The following is a 19,594-nucleotide window of genomic DNA, read 5'->3' on the forward strand; positions in this document are numbered from 1 at the left end:
TTAAGGGAGGGATTCTTTGGCCTAAATATGGCAAAGAGGTTGATGATGTCTTCTGTGTCCCAGCTCTGTGTGACATGCACCCTATGCGGGCCCTCTTCCTCATCCCTCGGAACCCTCCCCCCAGGCTCAAGTCAAAGAAATGGTATGTCTTTCAGTCTGTCAGGGAAGGCTTCTAGGGCAGGGCTGCCCTCACCTTACTGCTTCCTGTGTCCAGGCTTTGGTGTGTGCCGTGGAAGAGGTGTGGGAACTGCAGGCAGCAACTACAGGGATTGGGGTTTGGAGAAGCTGGAAGAGAAAAGATAGTTTAGAGATGAGTGGCCCTTCCAAGGGCCCTCCCAGTGTGAGCCACCACTGTGTCTAGGTCTAAGAAGTTCACTGACTTCATCGACACGTGTCTCATCAAGACTTACCTGAGCCGCCCACCCACCGAACAGTTACTCAAATTCCCCTTCATCCGAGACCAGCCCACGGAGCGGCAGGTCCGCATCCAGCTCAAGGACCACATCGACCGCTCGCGGAAGAAGCGGGGTGAGAAAGGTCAGTGGATGGTGGGCAGCGGGGTGTGGGTGTGGCCTCTGCCCTTTCCCCTCTCTAGCCGTGAGATCTCTGGACTTGCTTTGCCCTCCTGTACCCCAGTCTCCCTGCCCAAGGAACCCTTTCCTTAGACTTGCAGCTCCAGGGTCGGGCTGTGCACGTAGACATTCCCAGCTGAGGTCTCCCTACCCAGGCTGGAGGCTGAGGCAGTGAGTGGAAAAGTATCCATGGTCTCCTTTGCAGAGGAGACAGAGTATGAGTACAGCGGCAGTGAGGAGGAAGACGACAGCCATGGAGAGGAAGGCGAGCCAAGGTGGGTTTGGCAAGTAGAGCTGAGAGGTTGGAGTCTCTGTTGTCTGGAAGAACAGCAGTGATCCTTGCTGGGCTTTGGGGACTCTCGGGTAATGGCACATAGTGATAGAAACTTGTATGCACTGAGTCTCTAGTGATAGTGATAGAAACTTGTATACACTGAGTCTCCAGGCTGGTGAGTTGGCAAAGGCACCTGCCCAAGCTTGGTGGCTCGAGTTTAGTTCCCAGGACCCACGTGCTGAAAGGAGAGAATTCTTCCAAGTTGTCCTCTGACCTCCACTGGCTTGCTGTGGTGCACTCAGACATGCGCACATGCACCACTGACAAGCATGCACGAGCATACACAATAAATGATGTAACTGCAACACAACACAGCACAGTGCAGCGCAGCGCAGGACAGAGAGTGAAGCAGATGAACCGGGGCGAGGACGGGGTCTTAGGGCTGACAGAGGTGTGGTCTGGAATCTTTAACCTCCCAGACCAGAGATGCCAAGGTGAAGATGCTTACCCAGTCCTTGCACTTGGGGACCCGAAGCCGGCAAGCAAGTTCCAGATCAGTCTGGACTACCTAATTCAGGCCCTGTCTCAAAACAGGGAAGAGGGACAAAACAGAAGACAGATTTCCTGGCCGTTGGCAGGATGGGATGGCTGGTAGGGTTGGAGGCGTCCGCTCAGCGGGCTGCCCGGGGTGAGGACCACCAGTGTGCTTGGACTTCAGTGTGCATTTGTTCTGCTCACCCAGCTCCATCATGAATGTGCCCGGTGAGTCCACACTGCGCAGAGAATTCCTCAGACTCCAGCAGGAGAATAAGAGCAACTCTGAGGCTTTAAAGCAGCAGCAGCAGCTGCAGCAACAGCAGCAGCGGGACCCGGAGGCACACATCAAACACCTGCTGCACCAGCGGCAGCGTCGCATAGAGGAGCAGAAGGAGGAGCGGCGACGTGTGGAGGAGGTGGGTCCCCATCCTGTGTGTTGACAAGACACTGGCTGTTGGCCAGGGCAGGAGGAAGAGCAGAGTGAGACAGACCTTGCCTCGGAATTGGAGCAGACACTGGCCAGAAAGCATGTCCTGTACATCCTGGGCTACCAAAGCCAAAGGTTGCTTTTCTGTGCACGGGCACTTGGTGCCCCCTGTTGGCCAAAGGTTGACACTAACGTCCATCTCTTAGTGTTCAAGGCACAAAGGCTTGCGATGCAAGGATCATAACATGTTAGCATGTTTGTTTGGTGGCAGTCTTAGGCTTTCAACTGCTACGATAATGCACATGACCAAGTGCAACTTGGAGGAACATGGCTCCTCATGGCTTGCTTGGCCTGTTTTCCTTCTAGCACCCAGGACCACCAGTCCAAGGGTGGGACAGCCTACAGTGGGCTGGCCACTCCCGTGTCGGTCACCAGTCACGAAAATGCGCCACTAATCTCATGGAGACATTTTTCTCAATTAAGGTTCCCTCTTCTACAATCACTCTGGCTTATGTCAAGTTGCCATGGAACTAACAAGTGCTATGGGAAGAGGAAAATGGCATATCGTTCACCCACTCCGAGGGCAGCGGTTTCTGTCTAGCCCAATGTGCATAGCTACTTCAAACATCTCAAACTGAGCTCTTGGGGCCCAGGGCTCAGCTCTGGTTCAGGGCTGGGGATATATGCCTTTCTCTCCCCCGTCTCTAACACACCTGCCCTGCTCTCCATGAAGGGCAGTCCTTCCAAGGCTGCGCTGTACTAGCATCTGTTCCGATCCGATCCGACCCAATCCGATCCAATCTGTAAGACATACTACTCCTTGGTCTACAGCAACAGCGGCGAGAGCGAGAACAGCGTAAGCTACAAGAGAAGGAGCAGCAGCGGCGATTGGAAGACATGCAAGCCCTACGACGAGAGGAAGAGAGGCGGCAAGCAGAGCGGGAACAGGTATTGGTGCCAGTGCGCACGCACACACACCCGCCTCCACACCTGCCCTGCCCTGCCCTGCCCTGCCCTGCCCTGCTCCTGCTGCCTGCCTTCCTGCTCCCGGTGCCCTGGCCCTTTCGCTCCCCTGCCCCTAGATTCCTCCTATCTTTTCTAGCTTCACTCTTTCTCTGTTTTCTCCTACCCTTCAACCCCACCCTGCTCCCTGCCCTCCTGTCTCCGTGCCTTCATTCCCCATCTCTGCCCATCCTTGTCTCTGCCCTGGGGCACTATCCTTCATGTTCCCACCTGATTCCTCCTCATCCCCTGTGTCCTCTTACTCCCATCTGTGCCGCATTGCCCCCTGGGGCTCATCTAACCCTGTCCCCCTCATCCTCACCCTGCTGATCCCTTCCTTCGCCGCTGCTGCCACCCTCCTGCCGCCTCCCTCCCTCCCTCCCTCCCTGCCCCGCCCACCCCCACCCCCCAGGAATATATCCGTCACAGGCTAGAGGAGGAGCAGCGACAGCTCGAGATCCTTCAGCAACAGCTGCTCCAGGAACAGGCCTTGCTGCTGGTAACGGGGTCCCTCAGTGTCCTCGGGAAAATGCCATCCTGAACTGCTTTCCTACACTGGGATGGGAACACATCAGGGAAAGGGGCTTCCCAAGACCAGGGAAGCGGCTCCTGTCTAGGCAGTAGAGGAAAGGCAAGGAACGCCTGCTCTAACTTACACGGCCACACTCTGCTGAGCCCTCTCTCCCTACCGTTGGGCCCAGGAATACAAGCGGAAGCAGCTGGAGGAGCAGCGGCAGTCAGAGCGGCTGCAGAGACAGCTGCAGCAGGAGCACGCCTACCTCAAGTCCCTGCAGCAGCAGCAGCAGCAGCAGCAGCTCCAGAAGCAGCAGCAGCAGCAGCAGCAGATCCTGCCTGGAGACAGGAAGCCCCTGTATCATTACGGTCGGGGCATTAATCCTGCTGACAAGCCAGCATGGGCCCGCGAGGTATGCTGTCTCCTTTGTCCCCTAAGACCCCCGTCCTACCAGTCTCGCTGCCCCAGGGCTGGGATGTTGTAACAAGCACTGAGGAGGGGAAGGAGCTGAGGATGTGGGGCTGGAGTGTGTGAAGGAAGTGAGGAACCAATTGGCCTGCTGACGCCCTGCTCAGTGGCCTGCCTCCTGATGTCCCACTTGAATCACAGGTGGAAGAGAGAGCACGGATGAACAAGCAGCAGAACTCTCCCTTGGCGAAGGCGAAGCCAAGCAGTGCGGGGCCAGAGCCCCCCATCTCCCAGGCCTCTCCTAGCCCCCCAGGACCTCTTTCCCAGACTCCTCCTATGCAGAGGCCTGTGGAGCCCCAGGAAGGACCGCACAAGGTGAGTCTGTCCCCATTCCTGTCCCAACACAGACGTGGGTGGCTTTGCTTACGGCCATGAGTACATGTTTGTGCTCACTGGTGTCTTCTGCGCACTACAGGGCACATCCCCTGCATAGTGTACTTCTCCAGCCTTAGAATCCCCATCTTTGATGGGAGAGGGGACTTTTCTCAGCCCAGCGCCCAGTTTGCAGGATGTGTTACAAAGCAGGCATTCCACCCTTTCTGGTCTTCCCCTGCAGAGCCTGGTGGCACACCGGGTCCCACTGAAGCCATATGCAGCACCTGTACCCCGATCCCAGTCCCTGCAGGACCAGCCGACTCGAAACCTGGCTGCCTTCCCAGCCTCCCACGACCCTGACCCTGCTGCTGTCCCTACACCCACTGCCACACCCAGTGCCCGAGGAGCTGTCATCCGCCAGAATTCAGACCCCACCTCTGAAGGGCCAGGGCCTAGCCCAAACCCTCCATCCTGGGTTCGGCCTGATAATGAGGCTCCACCTAAGGTAAGTATAACCCTAAAAAACAAGAATATAAGAGTTCAGGGTAGGAGGAAGAAATCAAGGCAGCCACGGAGATACTGCCTGTAAGGGTAGAAAGACAGAAGTGACTGCAGGAATGGGAAATGGCCAAGCATCTAAGGGCCACCCTTACCTCAGCATGGCCATTTTTCAACATTACAGCCTAGACATATTGAGTAACTTGTCTGAACCCATTTGTTTCTCTGTGAGTGCTGAGGACTGCGTTCCTCAGATTGACAGTGGAATGGAGTGTGTGCTGTGCCTACACAAGACCGACAGAGCCTGTTACCCGTCTTTCTCTCCAGGTTCCACAGAGGACCTCTTCTATCGCCACTGCCCTTAACACCAGTGGGGCCGGAGGGTCCCGGCCAGCTCAGGCTGTCCGTGCCAGGTACACAGCACCAGGGTGCGCTCATGTGGCAGCCTAGGGAGTAAGAGATATAGGGACTTTGCCAGGTTATCTGCATAGGGGTGGGGCAAGCCCCAAATCAGGCACCTCATCCCCTCCCTGTGCCACCACGACCCGCCCCGGCACCCTGTGCTCCCTCCACAGACCTCGCAGTAACTCCGCCTGGCAAATCTATCTGCAGAGGCGGGCAGAGCGGGGCACCCCCAAGCCTCCCGGGCCCCCAGCTCAGCCCCCTGGCCCGCCCAACGCCTCTAGGTAATGGAGTTGCCCCCTGACTTACTCTCACCTCTCACTTCTGCCGCCTGCTTCTCTGGTGATGGCGCCCCCTGCAGTGCAGCTTGACACACACAGCTCTGTGTGAGCACAGCTCTGATGTGAACTCTCTCCCTTCACAGTAACCCTGACCTCAGGAGGAGTGACCCTGGCTGGGAGCGCTCAGACAGTGTCCTCCCGGCCTCCCACGGCCACCTCCCTCAGGCTGGCTCCTTGGAGCGGAACCGAAACCGTGTGGGAGGTATGTCAGCCAAGTCCCAAGCCTTCTCTGGCCAACACCAAAAGCAGAGTCCGCGTGCCTTTGGTGGCCTAGGACCAGAGCAGCACGGGAACGAGAGGGATGTGGATGGGTTTGGGGCCTGCGGTCAGCCCGGGACCTGGGCCTGGGCCCGGGCCCATTCTGTAGATAATATCTGTGACTTTCTTTTTCCCACCCTGTCATGCTCAGCCTCCACAAAACTGGATAGCTCTCCAGTGCTCTCCCCTGGGAACAAAGCCAAGCCTGAAGACCACCGCTCAAGGCCAGGCCGGCCCGCAGTAAGTGATCTGGGGCAGGCTGTGGAGCCTTCACTAATGAGCGTGGGCTAGGGGAGCTGCAGACCTTACATAGCATAGCTCATGTTCCTAACCTTTCTCACCATCTCTCCTGCTTCCTCCTGGCCGCCTTTCTTCCTCTGTGGCCCCTCCCAGAGCTATAAGCGAGCAATTGGCGAGGTTAGTGAGGGGCTGCTGGGAAGCCCTCTGTTCCCTGCCTGCACCTCCGCTGGCAGGCACCCTTCCTCGGTGTTGCTTCTGCCCAAGCCCTACTGCCTCCCCTCATCTCCTCTTCTCTGCAGGACTTTGTGTTGCTCAAAGAGCGGACTCTGGATGAGGCCCCTAAGCCTCCCAAGAAGGCCATGGACTACTCCTCATCCAGTGAGGAGGTGGAAAGCAGTGAAGAGGAGGAGGAGGAAGGCGATGGGGAGCCGTCAGAGGGGAGCAGAGACACTCCCGGGGGCCGGTATGGGGTGTCCTAGGGCAGGGCCTCCCCCATCAGGACAGAGGAGAAATTCAGGGAAGGAGGGAACAGAACAGAGTTAGTAGCTTCTTTCACTACTCTGTCACTGTGGGACCCTGTCAGATACCCCCTCTGTCTCTCTGTCAGCCTGGGACCCTGTCAGACGCCCTTCTGTCTCTCTATCAGCCTGAGACCCTGTCAGACGCCCCTCTCTGTCAGCCTGGCTGAGGGCCACCCAGAAAGAACCTGAGTCAGTGAGGGCTTTGGAGGAGGCTAAAAGCCAAGTCTCTGGCTGTCACCTGCTTCCTGTGGCATTGTATGGCAGGCAGGACCTGGAAGGCCCCACCTTCATCTTTCCCACAGCAGTGATGGTGATACAGACAGCGTCAGCACCATGGTGGTTCATGATGTTGAGGAGATATCCGGGACCCAGCCCTCATATGGCGGCGGCACCATGGTGGTCCAGCGTGTGAGTGGGTCTCCTTCCCCTTCTTGCCTTTTTCTGCCACATGCCCTCTGTAGCCCTGCCCTGACCTTTTCTCTAACTTTAGACTCCTGAAGAGGAACGAAGCCTGCTGCTTGCTGATAGCAATGGCTACACAAACCTGCCTGATGTGGTCCAGCCCAGCCACTCACCTACTGAGAACAGCAAAGGTCAAAGCCCTCCAACAAAGGATGGAGGCAGTGATGTAAGTGTACCGGAGTGGGTGGGTCAGTGACGAAAGGAAGAGCCCTGGGGTTCGCACAAGAGTGGGGTGCTAGGAGCACTGTGATGGGTGAAGCAAGGTACTGTGACCTTAACAGGAACCTGAGATCTGTCCCATAGAACGAGGGCCACAGGCCAGAGCCACACATGTATCTTGACTGTTCCCTCTCTCCCCAACAGTACCAGTCTCGTGGGCTGGTAAAGGCCCCAGGAAAGAGCTCATTCACCATGTTTGTGGATCTAGGGATCTACCAGCCTGGAGGCAGTGGGGACACCATCCCTATCACAGGTGAGGCCCGGGGGGTGGGGGTGGGGGGGTGGGGGTCTGCCTTGAGGCTGGAGAGCAGAGCTGGCCTGGACAGGAGCTCTTAGAGAATGGGGCTTTACAAACGATAGGCCTGGGGCTGGATAGACGGCTCAGTGGATGAAAGTTTCTGCTCTTCTAGAGAGCCCAAGTTTGATTCCAAACATTCACTGAGACAGCTCACAACCTCATCTAACTCCAGGTCCAGGGAACCCGATGCCCTCTTCTGGCCTCCATGGGTACCAGCACACAGAGACAAGAAAACAAAAATAAAATTCAAAATATCTTTTAAAAAGTCCAAGCACGGGCCCCTTATTTGAGGCTTAGCCCCTGCCCTGGCACAGGGCTCCTGGGGGGGAGGGGGTTTCTCAGAGTGGCTGAGAGATTGAGGCAGAGGGGGAACTGCTGAGTGGTGGAGACAGGCCTTGGCCAGGCCTTGGCCTCTGGCTCAGGCCCTCTTAACCTCAGCGCGCCTCTGTTCCCGAGTCTCCCCTCAGAGGCTCTGATGTGCCCAGATGAGATGGAGGGCATAGGAGTAGAAATAACCACTGAGGGCTGCAGCCCACCCGCCCTCCTCTTTGGCAGCCCTAGTGGGTGGAGAAGGTGGTCGCCTTGATCAACTGCAGTTCGATGTGAGGAAGGGCTCTGTGGTCAACGTCAATCCCACCAACACCCGAGCTCATAGTGAAACTCCTGAAATTCGCAAGTACAAGAAGCGATTCAACTCAGAGATCCTATGTGCAGCTCTCTGGGGTAAGTCAGAACTGAAAAAGGTGGAAGTGGTCTGGGCACAGCCTCCATACTCCTGGTCAGGGTAGAGCTTGGATCTGCCTCTGACCTATCCAAGGATTCCCGTTGCAGGGGTCAACCTCCTAGTGGGCACAGAGAATGGGCTGATGTTGCTGGACCGAAGTGGGCAGGGCAAGGTGTATGGACTTATTGGGCGACGACGCTTCCAGCAAATGGATGTCTTAGAAGGGCTCAACTTGCTCATCACCATCTCAGGTGTGTGTATGGAGTTTGGGGACAAGGGGCTTAATTGCTTGCGTATCTTCATCCTGGGAGGAGAACAACCTCGGTCAGACAGTAGTGTGGGAAGCAGGAACTGGGCCTTTGATAAGAATGAGTGTTTAGGGCTAGTGAGATGGCTCAGCGGTTAAGAACGCTGACTGCTCTTCCAAAGGTCCTGAGTTCAAATCCCAACCATATGGTGGCTCACAACCATCCATAACGAAATCTGATGCCGTTTTCTGGAGTGTCTGAAGACAGCTACAGCGTACAGTGTATAAATAAATAAATATTTTTTAAAAAATGACTGTTTATGTGCCAGGCATGGTGGCGCACACCTTTAATCCCAGCACTTGGGAGGCAGAGGCAGGTGGATTTCTGAGTTCGAGGCCAGCCTGGTCTACAGAGTGAGTTCTAGGACACCCAGGGCTACACAGAGAAACCCTGTCTTGAAAAAAAAAAAAAAAGTGTTTATGTGTCCACATATGTCTGTCCATCTCACAGGGAAAAGGAACAAACTGCGGGTATATTACCTGTCCTGGCTTCGGAACAAGATCCTACACAATGACCCAGAGGTGGAAAAGAAGCAGGGGTGGACCACCGTGGGGGACATGGAGGGCTGCGGCCACTACCGTGTTGGTGAGGATGCCACAGCACAGTAGCCAGGGAGCAGCAAGGTCTGGGCTAACTACTGAGATCCTCAAGCTGACAGTGGAAGTCACTGCGTCTCCCCTTTCCTGCCCTCCAGTGAAATATGAACGGATTAAGTTCCTGGTCATTGCCCTGAAGAACTCCGTGGAGGTTTATGCCTGGGCTCCCAAACCCTACCACAAATTCATGGCCTTCAAGGTAATCCCCGCCTCAGCCACCAGTATGTTCCCAGGTTCCGAACGCTCCTGCACCTGTCTTCCCTGAGCCTTCTCTCCTCCACAGTCCTTTGCTGACCTCCCTCACCGCCCTCTACTGGTGGACCTGACAGTAGAGGAGGGACAGCGGCTCAAGGTCATCTATGGCTCCAGTGCTGGCTTCCATGCTGTGGATGTTGATTCTGGGAACAGCTATGACATCTACATCCCTGTACATGTGAGCTTAGCAGGGCTATGGGGCGAGGGAGACCAACCCATTCTGGTCATCAGACATGAGGACCCCACCCAGTCCACCTTCTTCTCCCTAGATCCAGAGCCAGATCACACCCCACGCCATCATCTTCCTCCCCAACACTGATGGCATGGAGATGCTGCTGTGCTATGAAGATGAGGGTGTCTATGTCAACACTTACGGGCGGATCATCAAGGATGTGGTGCTGCAGTGGGGAGAGATGCCCACCTCTGTGGGTAAGTGAAGAGCCACCCCAAGCTGCTTGTTCCGAGGTGACTAGGACTGAAACCTCCTTACAGCCCTTCCACCATCTTCTCTCTTCAGCCTACATCTGCTCCAACCAGATAATGGGCTGGGGTGAGAAGGCCATAGAGATCCGCTCTGTGGAGACAGGCCACCTAGATGGGGTCTTCATGCACAAACGAGCCCAGAGGCTCAAGTTCCTGTGTGAGCGCAATGACAAGGTGAGGCAGTGTATCTCTGAAAGGAGCCTAGCCCAGGGGATGGGCTGCCTCTCCAGACCTTGCTCTGGGCAGGCATCTGGGGGTTTGGAATGGTTCTGCTGTTCTGAGCTGTCAGAGCCACACCCTCCTTCCCTGTGGGCTCTGTTGCCTTTACCCCAGGGACCTGGTAACACTTTTTTGCCTTTCCTTGGGGATAGAGAGAAACAGGTGTCATTCACTTCCTCTCTCTCCCCCAGTGTCAACCTCGTCTCTCTTCCCAGCATACCCCTCCCCCCCGCCCCCACACCACACACACACACTTAGCCCTTGGTGATGTCTCTTCTACTTTATTCAGGTGTTTTTTGCCTCTGTCCGCTCTGGAGGAAGCAGCCAAGTTTACTTTATGACTCTGAACCGTAACTGCATCATGAACTGGTGACGAGGCCCCTGGGCTGGGGCTCCCCACATGGACCCAGCTCTCTTCCCACAGCCAGACTACCCAGGCCGCCCCTGCCCTCCCACCCCCTTGGGCTTTTGCTTTTACTGGTTTGATTCACTGGAGCCTGCTGGGAACGTGACCTCATATCCCTGAAGCTTTCGTGATCACGTGACCACCCTTTCCCCCAACATTCTCAAAACTGTGCCTTTCCCCAACTTGTGGGGAATGACACAGCTTCCTTCCCCTTACCAGGAATTGAGTGGGACTTGCTCCTCCCCTTTTCTCCACAGAAGAGGAGAGCGCTTGGGGCTTGGACCCCTTACCCCATTGCTGCTGAATGAGCAGGGCCCTGACCCCTTTATTTGCACGCCAGGGGAGCCGGCTCCCCCCTTGAATGTACCAGACTCTGGGGGGGGGGTGTTCACTGGGCCCTGGGTTCTGGAGGCGGGGCGGTCACCAGCCACTCCAGGGGCAGGGACCATTCCTCATTTTCTGAAAGCACTTTAATGATTCCCCCCCAACCCCCAGGGAATGGAGGAGGGACCCCATAGCCAAAACATTCCCCCCTTTCCTCCCCACTCCCACCCCTTCTAGCCTCTCCCCTTCCCTAGAAGGAGAGAGCTCAGAGCTCCCAGCCTTTATCCTCCCTTGCTTGCATCTGTATATAGTGTGAGCAGCAAGTAGCCCTTCTCCCTCCTGTATCCTTTCTCAATGTAGTGGCCTTGGATATATCCCCTTTGTTAATAAAGACAATTCAACCAGCTTCCACCATTTTGAGATCCTACTATTGTTCTCTCTCAATCCTGGAGAGATTTGAGAGTTGAGAATGCAGAGGGTAGAGGAAAGGCATTAGGCTCTGTGAAGTTACTGTGATAATAGAGACGAAGTAAGGTGGATGAATAGGCCAGGGATCAGTCCTGACACGGTAGGACCCTTTGAGAATAGTTTTTACCAGCCCCAGCAGGGCCAGGCCAGACTTCTGGCTTCAGTGTTTCTATATCTGGGTCTTGTAAAAACCTCATTGGCTATCAACTAGATAAACATTCTTTAGGTTAGAAGGAGCCAAGAGCAAAATTGAACCAATTGCCTCCAAGTGCCTGACCAAACCACCCACCCATCTTCTACTTCCCTGAGGAGTTGGACCCACCCACATGACCACACAACCCCTCCTGCAAGTTCACAAACCAGATTTATTGTCAGCGGCCTGTTTTCAAAATCTCTTTCTTGGGGGGTGGGGGAGAGGTGGGTGCCAGTGCAGGCTCATGGTTGGATGCACGGTGGGTAAGGGAGATCAGGAACTTGGTTGAAGTAACCCCCAAGGAAGATGAGAGTAGAACCAACGCTGAAGAGCACCAAAGCTGCCCAAAAACAGACATTGTCCAGGGCCTTCCCCATACGCACCCAGTCGGACAGTTCCTGTGAGAGAGAGCTTAGCGAGGGAGGAGCCTGGAGGGCGGGGCATCTAGCACTGCTCCGCCTCAACCTCCCAACCCACCTCTCCAGTGGCTTCCTGGTCTCTTGTGCTCTCAGCCACAAAGTTCACAGCATCCACACAGCAGCGGATTTCTGGGGCTGCAGCACCCAGGTTCTGGCAGAGGGCTGCTGCTAAGGCAACAGCAAGCGCTAGGTCATTAAAAGAGCGTCCCTAACGGCGAGTGTATGCCTTTGACCCAAGAGCAGTGCTTACCGGTCCAAGTTCCGTGCCGATGCCTCTGACCCTCAAACACGAGTTCGCTCCGCGGCTTTTTCAAGATGAGCTCCTCCGCTCTGAGCAGAATGCCCACAGACGAGGCACGCCTCGCTGGTGAGGCAGTTCGGGGATCCTCTGGGGGTGGGCTCGAGCCCAGGAGACGCGGCAGCAGCTCTAATAAAATCTGCAGCCGGGGCAGAGAGAGGTTCCAAGCCCGCTTCCCACCCCTGGGCAGTACTTTCTCCAACCAGCGCTTACCTGGCGCAGCCGAGGGGATGTAGCATGAGTCGTTGGCGTCCTCAAAGATACGTTGAGCACGATGACGCAATTCATGACAATGAGCGTGGCAACCACCATGACGAATATAAGATACCTGATATACAGAAGCCTGATGTCACAGCACCCCACAAACAAGGCACTAGCTGCCCTCTACCTCACAAATACCACCTCCGCACAGCTGGTGGCGTTACTTCTTGATCCTCCTCAACGATGCCAGTATTGTCCTGGCCCTTCTGCATATACCATCTGTTGCGGACATGAAGGGGATTCCCAGCAATTTGGACACCCTGCTGTGGGTCTACCACTTCCACAGCTCCACCGAGGTGAGGGTATTAGAATGGCAGAATCTGGAGAGGTCCCCAGCTCTTCCTGCTATGGCCCTTTCCATGTGATCATTCCACTCACTACCCTTGCTCCTCCAGGTGGCCTTACAGCCTCCACTTCTATCTTCCCTGGAACTTGCTGTGGCCGCAGCTCACGAATATCTGGTGCAAAGGTTCAGAGAGCTTAAGTCCCAGGACCCCCTGGAATCCGACAAGTCGCCCACCCAGAAGGCCACCCTAGGGCTGGTGCTAAGAGAAGCTGCAGCCAGCATCATGAGCTTTGGAGCCACCTTGTTAGAGGTGCTGCTCTGGGAGGCTGAGGGATGGGAATAAAAGGGGGAGAGGGCTAGGCCAACAAAAGCAAGGACCTCTAGCCCATATGCCCCAATGTAGATCTCGGCCCTGTGGCTGCAGCAGGAGGTGCAGCGACTGGACGGCGGCAACGACTGCCCAGGCCCAGCCCCAGACACTGGGGATCCTGGTAGGGCGCTGGCCCGTGTAGCCCTGGCCGCAGGGCAGGGGATTCGGCAAGCTGGAACGGCAGCTGGCGCAAGTGCCCGGTACCTGATCCAGGGGGCGTGGTTGTACCTGTGTGGACGAGGTTTGCACGGGTCTACCTCATCTCTGCCACAAACCCTATGCCAACTGGGCCTTGGGGTCCCTGGGGATCCGGTGCGTTTGGGATAAAGGGTGCGACATGGGTCAGAGGAGGTATGATTAAGGAGATGCTGAACTATACTGTCCTCTTAACAGAGAGACTCGGGAAACCTCAAGGTGTCGCCCAGCAGCAGTGAGGAGAATGGGGGAACAGATAATCCATCACTGTCCCAGTCCAACCCTGTGTCCAAATAAAAGTCCAGAACGGGACAACACCAGGTCCCTATGCAAGCCTTCTTTGGCTACATTCTCCATGCATGCCCCTATCTCTGTGGGATCCACTTTGAGATTACCTGCCCAGCAGTGGCACGCTCAGAGAAGTCTCTGGAATTTTCTGGGCAATTAGAAACAAGAAGACAGTCTGGGCTAGCAGGACGTTGATAGAGACCGTGCATTTCTGGCCACCAGCTAGAGGGAGCAAGCTGTGAGAGGCAAGCCAGGGAGCAAGCCCAGCCTGGGGTTCAGGAGTCAGGGTCACCCCTTACCCTGCGCAGGCAGGAAGTAAGCGAGCAGCACCAAGCCAGAAATGAGCACGCAAGGCACAATGATGTTAATGACGTAAAAAAGCGGCTTCCGGCGGATGATGAGCGTATAGATGACGTCAGTTTCTCCAGGACCTTCTGTGGAACCTCCCTCATAGCGGCGAATCATGCCTGGGCAGTAGTCTATGGCCCATTCTCCATTCTCTGCAGGACATAGGGCACAGTCAGCCCGCACACCTGCAACTCCAGGCCAAGAGGGCTGCTTGAAACCTGGGCTGTTAGCACGGGGGCAGAATGGTAGAGAGGGGCATTTCTGGTGGGGGTGTGGAAACAACACATCTAGACTGACTTCAAGAAGCTCAGCTTCCGGTTGTGTGGTTCAGGCCAAGCCCTACCCTGAACGTCCCCCCTTGAACCTTATCTGGGAGAAGAATTTTTGGAAAGGGGGTATATCCCTTCACCGGTAAAAGCTGCCGTGTCAATGTCAATCTTGTTGATGGTATTGCCGTCGTCATCCACGGCAAAGATGAACTCCACCTCCTCAGCATTGTAGGTCTGGGAGCTGTGAAACAGGGCCAGTCTTTACCCCAGAAGCTGGCAGCCATCTTAGTTCCACCCTGGAAGCTTCAATCTGGCAGGGTAATATGGCTCTCTTCTTTTGCCCACATTCCCCAGCGCGTTCCCAATCCTGCTTCCTTTTCTGTTCTGTTTTGGGTTGCTGATGGGCTTACCGTGCTATCCAAGGGATTCCTGGACTCAAGTAATTTTTATGCCTCAGACTCCTCCTGGGGAATAGCTGCGACTATGCGCTCAAACTACAAGATGGCAGCAAGAAACCTGTGCCCACGCCTACTGCAAACCTACACCAGCTTCCCACCCCTTCACTCCAGTGCCTCACTCCAACTCCTTCCCAAAGACCTTCCAAAGAAGACCCCACCTATCCCTCCTTAGCAGGCCCTGTCCCCTGCTCTAGGCCCTTCTCAATATCATGATTGAAGTGATTCTTCCTACCGAAAAATGAGAGAGCAGTTCTGCCAGTCAAAGGGGAAATAGGTGACCTCCACTGCGCAGGTGCTGCGGTAGATGGCTGGGGGCAACCAGCTCACATAGCCTCCCTCATAGACTAGAACATTGCTGTCGTAGGCCACTCCAAACTGCCCATCAATACTGTGGAAACCAAGCTTTTCACATGTCTGAACCTCCTTCACCAACCAAATCCCCCAAAGCCAGTTCCCTTTGCAGCCTGCCCTCTTGGGTGATCCTCACTTGTTTTCTAGAACAATCTCTGGCAGCCATACATGTTCTGAAGGGACCCGGAGGATTCCTACACCTGCAAAATCGTCCTTGCTGTAGTTGAGCCGATAGTCGTGCCAGTCCTAAGAGGTGGGGGCGAGAGAGAGTGTGTGCTCTCCGGCTCCCACCTGGCAGAAGAGAAGGGGCTTGGCTGGGGACCCTCCCACTGCTCCCCAGGTCTGACTCACAATGCCAATCCAGACACTGGTGGTCAGAGTTTCTTCTTTCTCGTTCTACAACAGAAAGAAGCCTGCTGAAGCCAGGAGTTAGGGGGTAGAAGTGAGGGTATAGGATTAGAATTGGGGGAAGGTCTTACCAGTGAGATGAGGTTGGTTAGGGTGACCTTGAGGGTGATGGTGACAGTGTCCTCAGGTCTCCTAACTGGCCGGCATTCTGGATCATAATTGTCGAAGAGATGGTGATACAGGCTAAGCTCTTCATTCTTTCCCTGGCTTCTGCCTATGATTCAAGAAGAAAGGGTCATTGTACACGAAGCAGCAGCCCGAAAGGCTTCTCTGCCCCCACCCCCAGGCCATTGCACCCCTCCTGTGTTTATATTTCTAGATTTTTCCTAAACCAACAATACTGCATCTGGGGACCAAGTACTGTCTCAGTCTCCACCCTGGTCTCAGACCTTTTCCCACTCCATGTTGACATACGGATCCACCTGGCTCCCCTGACCCCTGTCCCTACCAAAGAGTGTCAGGAGAAGCAGGGCACCAAGCAGAGCCCCTGCCATCCTGATGTCTGGTTCTCAGGTTATTCTGAGCTTTGACAAGCTTGAGGGAACAGGCCAAGGTGCCTGTGTGAAGGGGAGGAGGGTGTTAGTTCCGGGCTAGGTTTGGGGACTGTCACCTAATCCTCTGCCCCTGCTGTGGGGGTGGGGGAGGCAGCTGCCCCATCCTGTGTCCCTTGCCCCACCTCATCCCAGCATCCTTTGCCTGGGTTTCAGCCAGTTCTGTAATCCACAAGGCCTGTCATCTCAGGAGAGAAGCAGGCCTCTAATAACACTTGAAACCACAAGCCATTAGGCTGTAGACCCCATTCTCAACACATACTGCTATCTTCTGTACTGCTGCCCTGTATTGGTTATTCTAATGGATGCATCCAAGGGAGTAACATCCCGCACCTCCCATATTACCCCTGGTTAGACTCTTTTCTATTGCCATCCTAAGACCCCATATCCAAGGCAACATAGAAAACCTTTGAAGGTCGTGGCTGCTGAGAGTGAGATTCAGAATCATCACGGTGGGGAGCACGGTCGCAGGCACGGTGCTGGAGCAAAAGCTGAGAGCCCACATCTTCAGATGACAGCCATGAAGTAGAGAACTGGCAATAGTCTTGAAACCTCAAAGGCCAACCCCAATGTCACACCTCCTCCAATAAGGCCACATTTAATCCTTCCCATACAGTTCCACCAACTAAGGACCAAGCATTCAAACATGAGCCTTGGTCCTTTGTGTGTGTGTGTGTGTGTGTGTGTGTGTGTGTGTGTGTCATGGGGTTTCTCATTCAAACCACCACAACCTCCCTGTGCAGTACATGCTATTATACCCTGACAGGGGCCAATTCACACTATTACAGTTACACAAAAAGTCTCCATAAAGACCTAGCAATAAGACAGGTCACTGTACAGAATTAGTCTGCAGGGACTCCTGATGTTGCAGGCCGTCTGGGGCCTTGGCCTGCAGGCATGAGCTCCTAAAAAGCTCGCTAGGTCTTCCTCACTGGCTAAGAGGTAGAGGAATAAACATTTTGATTTTTGTTGTTGGCTTTTTTTTTTAAAGATTTACTTATTTACTATATGTAAGTACACTATCTTCAGACACTCCAGAAAAGGGCGTCAGATCTCGTTACAGATGGTTGTGAGCCACCATGTGGTTACTGGGATTTGAACTCAGGACCTCTGGAAGAGCAGTCGGGTGCTCTTACCCACTGAGCCATCTCACCAGCCCTGTTGTTGGCTGTTAAGGGAGGGGGATTCTTGAAACTGGGTCTCGTCATGTAGACCAGTCTAGCCTAGAACTATATAAGCCAACTCCACAGTCCTCCTGCCTCAGCTTCCTAAGTGCTGAGACCTCAGACATTTGCACCATGCCCAGCTGGAAGCCCTTTATGCGTTACACCTTATGCATCACCCCAATCCAGGAAAATAATCATGTCTGTCCTGAATTTGTGAAAAGATCTGTAGCGGAGGGTCACTCACACAGGTGTGTTGGCTCGCTAATCGCCGTCATTGTCCTCATGCCTCTGTGATCATTTTACATTTTTTTTTTTAAAGATTTATTTATTTATTATATGTAAGTATACTGTAGCTGTCTTCAGACACTCCAGAAGAGGGCGTCAGATCTTGTTACAGATGGTTGTGAGCCACCATGTGGTTGCTGGGATTTGAACTCCAGACCTTCGGAAGAGCAGTTGGGTGCTCTTACCCACTGAGCCATCTCACCAGCCCTCATTTTACATTTCACAGAAAAGTTATGTTCAGCATTTGCTCATTTCTTTCCCTACCTGTCAAAGTCCCTCAGTCCTCTGAGACCAGCATGGCCCTGGGCCCTTGTCTGTCTGTCACACTCATTTGAAGCCTGTTTCTCCTGCTACCTACTAATTTCTCATTTTCCACTGCAGACCCCAGAAAGGATTTATGGAAGTGAACTCACCACCTTGAACACCATGCTGAGCGTCGCTCAATCTAGTCAATGAGTTAGGGGACTGTGCTAAATGCAGACATTTGTTCAAACATTAGTGGGCACTTACAACCCAGATACTATGATTTTACAGGTTAGTAGTTGCTTCTGGGTGCTAGAGCTATGGCTCAGTGGTTAAGAGCCGCTGTATTTCTGAAGGTCCTGAGTTCAAACCCCAGGAACCACATGGTGGCTCACAACCATCCGTAATGAGATCTGATGCCCTCTTCTGGTGTGTCTGAAGACAGCTACAGTGTACTTACATATAATAAATAAGTAAATAAATAAATAAAATCTTTTTAAAAAAAAAGTTGCTTCCGCTGAGTGGTGGTGGTGAAAGCAAGCACCTTTAATCCCAGCACTCGGGAGGTAGAGGCAGAGGGATCTCTGTGAGTCTGAGACCATCCTGGTCTACAGAACAAAGTCCAGAACAGTTATGGCTCCACAGAGAAACCCTGACTTGGAAAAAAAAAAACAAATCGGAAAAGAAAAAAAGAGGAAGGCCCTCACTTGATCCACTGACGAGCTTGCCAGGCTCCAAACCCATGGTCACAGGGACAGCCTTAGTAAAACTCAAACCAAAAAGACACAAATGGGGCCCAGTGTATATAACGTATATGTGTAAACGGTGGACTCAGGGTAAAGGTGCTGCCTGCAAACCTGAGGACTTGAGTTTGATACCCTGGACCCACATGAAGAAAGGAGCAAGTGGACCAACTCCTACAGTTGTCCTCTGACCCTCACGCTCCTGTACAGACACTCATTCCTGACCAAGTCCGTTCCTGAGCACGAACAGAGCAGGAAGGGTAATGGGGATAACCTGGGGTCTCTCCAAGTCTCCTAACCAGCTGTAGGTGTCGGAAACATGCCTGTGAGCCAGTCTTCGTTTTGTATTTGTATATTAGAAATTCCAGTTTCTCTGGAGGCTGACTTCCAAGCTAGCCACAAAGATCTCAGCTCAGCAGGAAGCCACTCCCTCCTCCGACTCCTTTTGGCCGGCCACTCTGATGAACAGCTGCGGCTGGCCCTGCCAGCGCAGAGGGCTGCTGCTTCTGATCACCCAGGACCTTCTCAAGGTGCCATCCCCAGCTAGTCACAGGAGAGCTCCCTCTGTGGATAGCACAAATAGCAGTCTCTCTTTCCCAGCAGGGGAAGTGGGTTAGCAGAGCCAGGCCAGGGAGTACCCAGTAGACACTAACCAACAGTGCTTCCCTGCTGGTTGGCTGTGTCCAAGGAATTTAGTAGAGTCTGGCCTGCTGCAGATACTTGATTGTTATCTACTGGGCAAAGAGACTAAATGAACTGCTGGCATCTTTTTACTGAGAATTATTCTCTCCAACCACAGGTCCAGAGATATGATTGTGTGATTATCAGAAGGAAATGACACTCACAGGCTTAAAGATTTGCATACTTAGTCTCAGGTTGGTGACCTATTAGGAAGAAGGTGTGGCCTTGCTGGAGGAGGTGTGGCCATCACTGCAGACTTTGAGGTTTCAAAAGCTTGCCAGGCTCATGCATTCTCTGGTCCCTCCCTCCCTCTCTATGTCCCTCCCCCACCCCTCCCTCCCTCCCTTGCCTCTTGCCAGTGGATCAGGCTATAAAGCTCTCAGCCATTGCTCCAGTGCCACATACACCTGTCTGCTTCTCACCATGATGATCACAGAGCGTGGCAGTGGAGGTACACACCTTTAATCCCAGCACACAGGAGGCAGAGGCAGGAGGATCTTTGTGAGTTTGAGGCCAGCCTGGTCTACAAAGGAAGTTCCGGGACAGTCAGAGCTATACACAGAAAGAAATCCTGTCTTTAAAACCAAAAAAGTATTTTAAAAAAAATAATACCAGAGAACTCGAGATACAGTTTTGAGAAAAGGCCTTTC

General features: G+C 54.0%; 3 protein-coding genes across 19 annotated transcripts in view; 2 read left to right on the plus strand and 1 right to left on the minus strand.

The window, feature by feature from the left end:
- The window catches only part of Mink1 (misshapen-like kinase 1 (zebrafish)), a 52,903-nt gene extending 41,827 nt beyond the window's left edge, over positions 1 to 11,076 (plus strand). Inside the window, exons 9-34 of one of the 14 annotated variants that reach the window (XR_388490.4) lie at positions 64 to 142; positions 362 to 537; positions 778 to 847; positions 1,589 to 1,799; positions 2,642 to 2,758; positions 3,225 to 3,311; positions 3,514 to 3,738; positions 3,936 to 4,109; positions 4,351 to 4,614; positions 4,935 to 5,020; positions 5,183 to 5,293; positions 5,434 to 5,552; positions 5,760 to 5,848; positions 6,002 to 6,025; positions 6,148 to 6,311; positions 6,672 to 6,777; positions 6,860 to 6,997; positions 7,195 to 7,303; positions 7,904 to 8,071; positions 8,180 to 8,323; positions 8,831 to 8,965; positions 9,075 to 9,175; positions 9,260 to 9,409; positions 9,482 to 9,660; positions 9,749 to 9,888; positions 10,223 to 11,074. Coding sequence is in view for 13 of the 14 variants with exons in the window: in XM_006533677.3 (XP_006533740.1) it covers positions 64 to 142; positions 362 to 537; positions 778 to 847; positions 1,589 to 1,799; positions 2,642 to 2,758; positions 3,225 to 3,311; positions 3,514 to 3,738; positions 3,936 to 4,109; positions 4,351 to 4,614; positions 4,935 to 5,020; positions 5,183 to 5,293; positions 5,434 to 5,552; positions 5,760 to 5,848; positions 6,002 to 6,025; positions 6,148 to 6,311; positions 6,672 to 6,777; positions 6,860 to 6,997; positions 7,195 to 7,303; positions 7,904 to 8,071; positions 8,180 to 8,323; positions 8,831 to 8,965; positions 9,075 to 9,175; positions 9,260 to 9,409; positions 9,501 to 9,660; positions 9,749 to 9,888; positions 10,223 to 10,306 (3,431 nt within the window). In the remaining variant the exon portion in view is untranslated. Of the gene's footprint in view, positions 1 to 63; positions 143 to 361; positions 538 to 727; positions 848 to 1,588; positions 1,800 to 2,641; positions 2,759 to 3,224; positions 3,312 to 3,513; positions 3,739 to 3,935; positions 4,110 to 4,350; positions 4,615 to 4,934; positions 5,021 to 5,182; positions 5,294 to 5,433; positions 5,553 to 5,759; positions 5,849 to 6,001; positions 6,026 to 6,147; positions 6,312 to 6,671; positions 6,778 to 6,859; positions 6,998 to 7,194; positions 7,304 to 7,903; positions 8,072 to 8,179; positions 8,324 to 8,830; positions 8,966 to 9,074; positions 9,176 to 9,259; positions 9,410 to 9,481; positions 9,661 to 9,748; positions 9,889 to 10,222 lie in introns of all 14 variants that reach the window. The other 13 variants (XM_006533677.3, XM_006533678.3, XM_030246118.1 and 10 more) reach the window with 13 other exon arrangements.
- A 400-nt stretch (positions 11,077 to 11,476) lies between these two features.
- On the minus strand, positions 11,477 to 15,807 carry Chrne (cholinergic receptor, nicotinic, epsilon polypeptide). 3 transcript variants are annotated; one of them, XM_006532006.4, is made up of 12 exons: positions 15,724 to 15,805; positions 15,347 to 15,489; positions 15,219 to 15,263; positions 15,004 to 15,113; positions 14,749 to 14,904; positions 14,199 to 14,299; positions 13,741 to 13,941; positions 13,549 to 13,663; positions 12,255 to 12,369; positions 11,994 to 12,180; positions 11,802 to 11,911; positions 11,477 to 11,722 (listed from the first exon to the last, which is right to left on the minus strand). In XM_006532006.4, exons 1-12 carry the CDS (start codon positions 15,767 to 15,769, stop codon positions 11,567 to 11,569), a joined length of 1,485 nt encoding a protein of 494 aa, XP_006532069.1. In that variant the 5' UTR covers positions 15,770 to 15,805; the 3' UTR covers positions 11,477 to 11,566. The 3 variants fall into 3 exon arrangements, with proteins under 3 accessions (XP_006532069.1, NP_033733.1, XP_006532070.1); NM_009603.1 differs by having other exon boundaries at positions 11,802 to 11,908; positions 15,724 to 15,788; XM_006532007.4 differs by lacking the exon at positions 11,802 to 11,911 and having other exon boundaries at positions 15,724 to 15,807.
- 4930544D05Rik (RIKEN cDNA 4930544D05 gene) lies at positions 12,183 to 13,486 on the plus strand. Of its 2 annotated transcripts, none has more exons than XM_006533966.4 (4): positions 12,183 to 12,598; positions 12,698 to 12,898; positions 12,992 to 13,270; positions 13,352 to 13,486. In XM_006533966.4, the coding sequence occupies exons 1-4, from the start codon at positions 12,533 to 12,535 to the stop codon at positions 13,448 to 13,450; spliced, it is 645 nt and encodes a 214-aa protein (XP_006534029.1). In that variant the 5' UTR covers positions 12,183 to 12,532; the 3' UTR covers positions 13,451 to 13,486. The 2 variants fall into 2 exon arrangements, with proteins under 2 accessions (XP_006534029.1, NP_001139009.1); NM_001145537.1 differs by having other exon boundaries at positions 12,488 to 12,598; positions 12,992 to 13,199; positions 13,352 to 13,484.
- Positions 15,808 to 19,594: the final 3,787 nt, after the last annotated feature.

Source organism: Mus musculus, chromosome 11, assembly GCF_000001635.26.
Source record: "Mus musculus strain C57BL/6J chromosome 11, GRCm38.p6 C57BL/6J".
Lineage (NCBI taxonomy): Eukaryota > Metazoa > Chordata > Mammalia > Rodentia > Muridae > Mus > Mus musculus.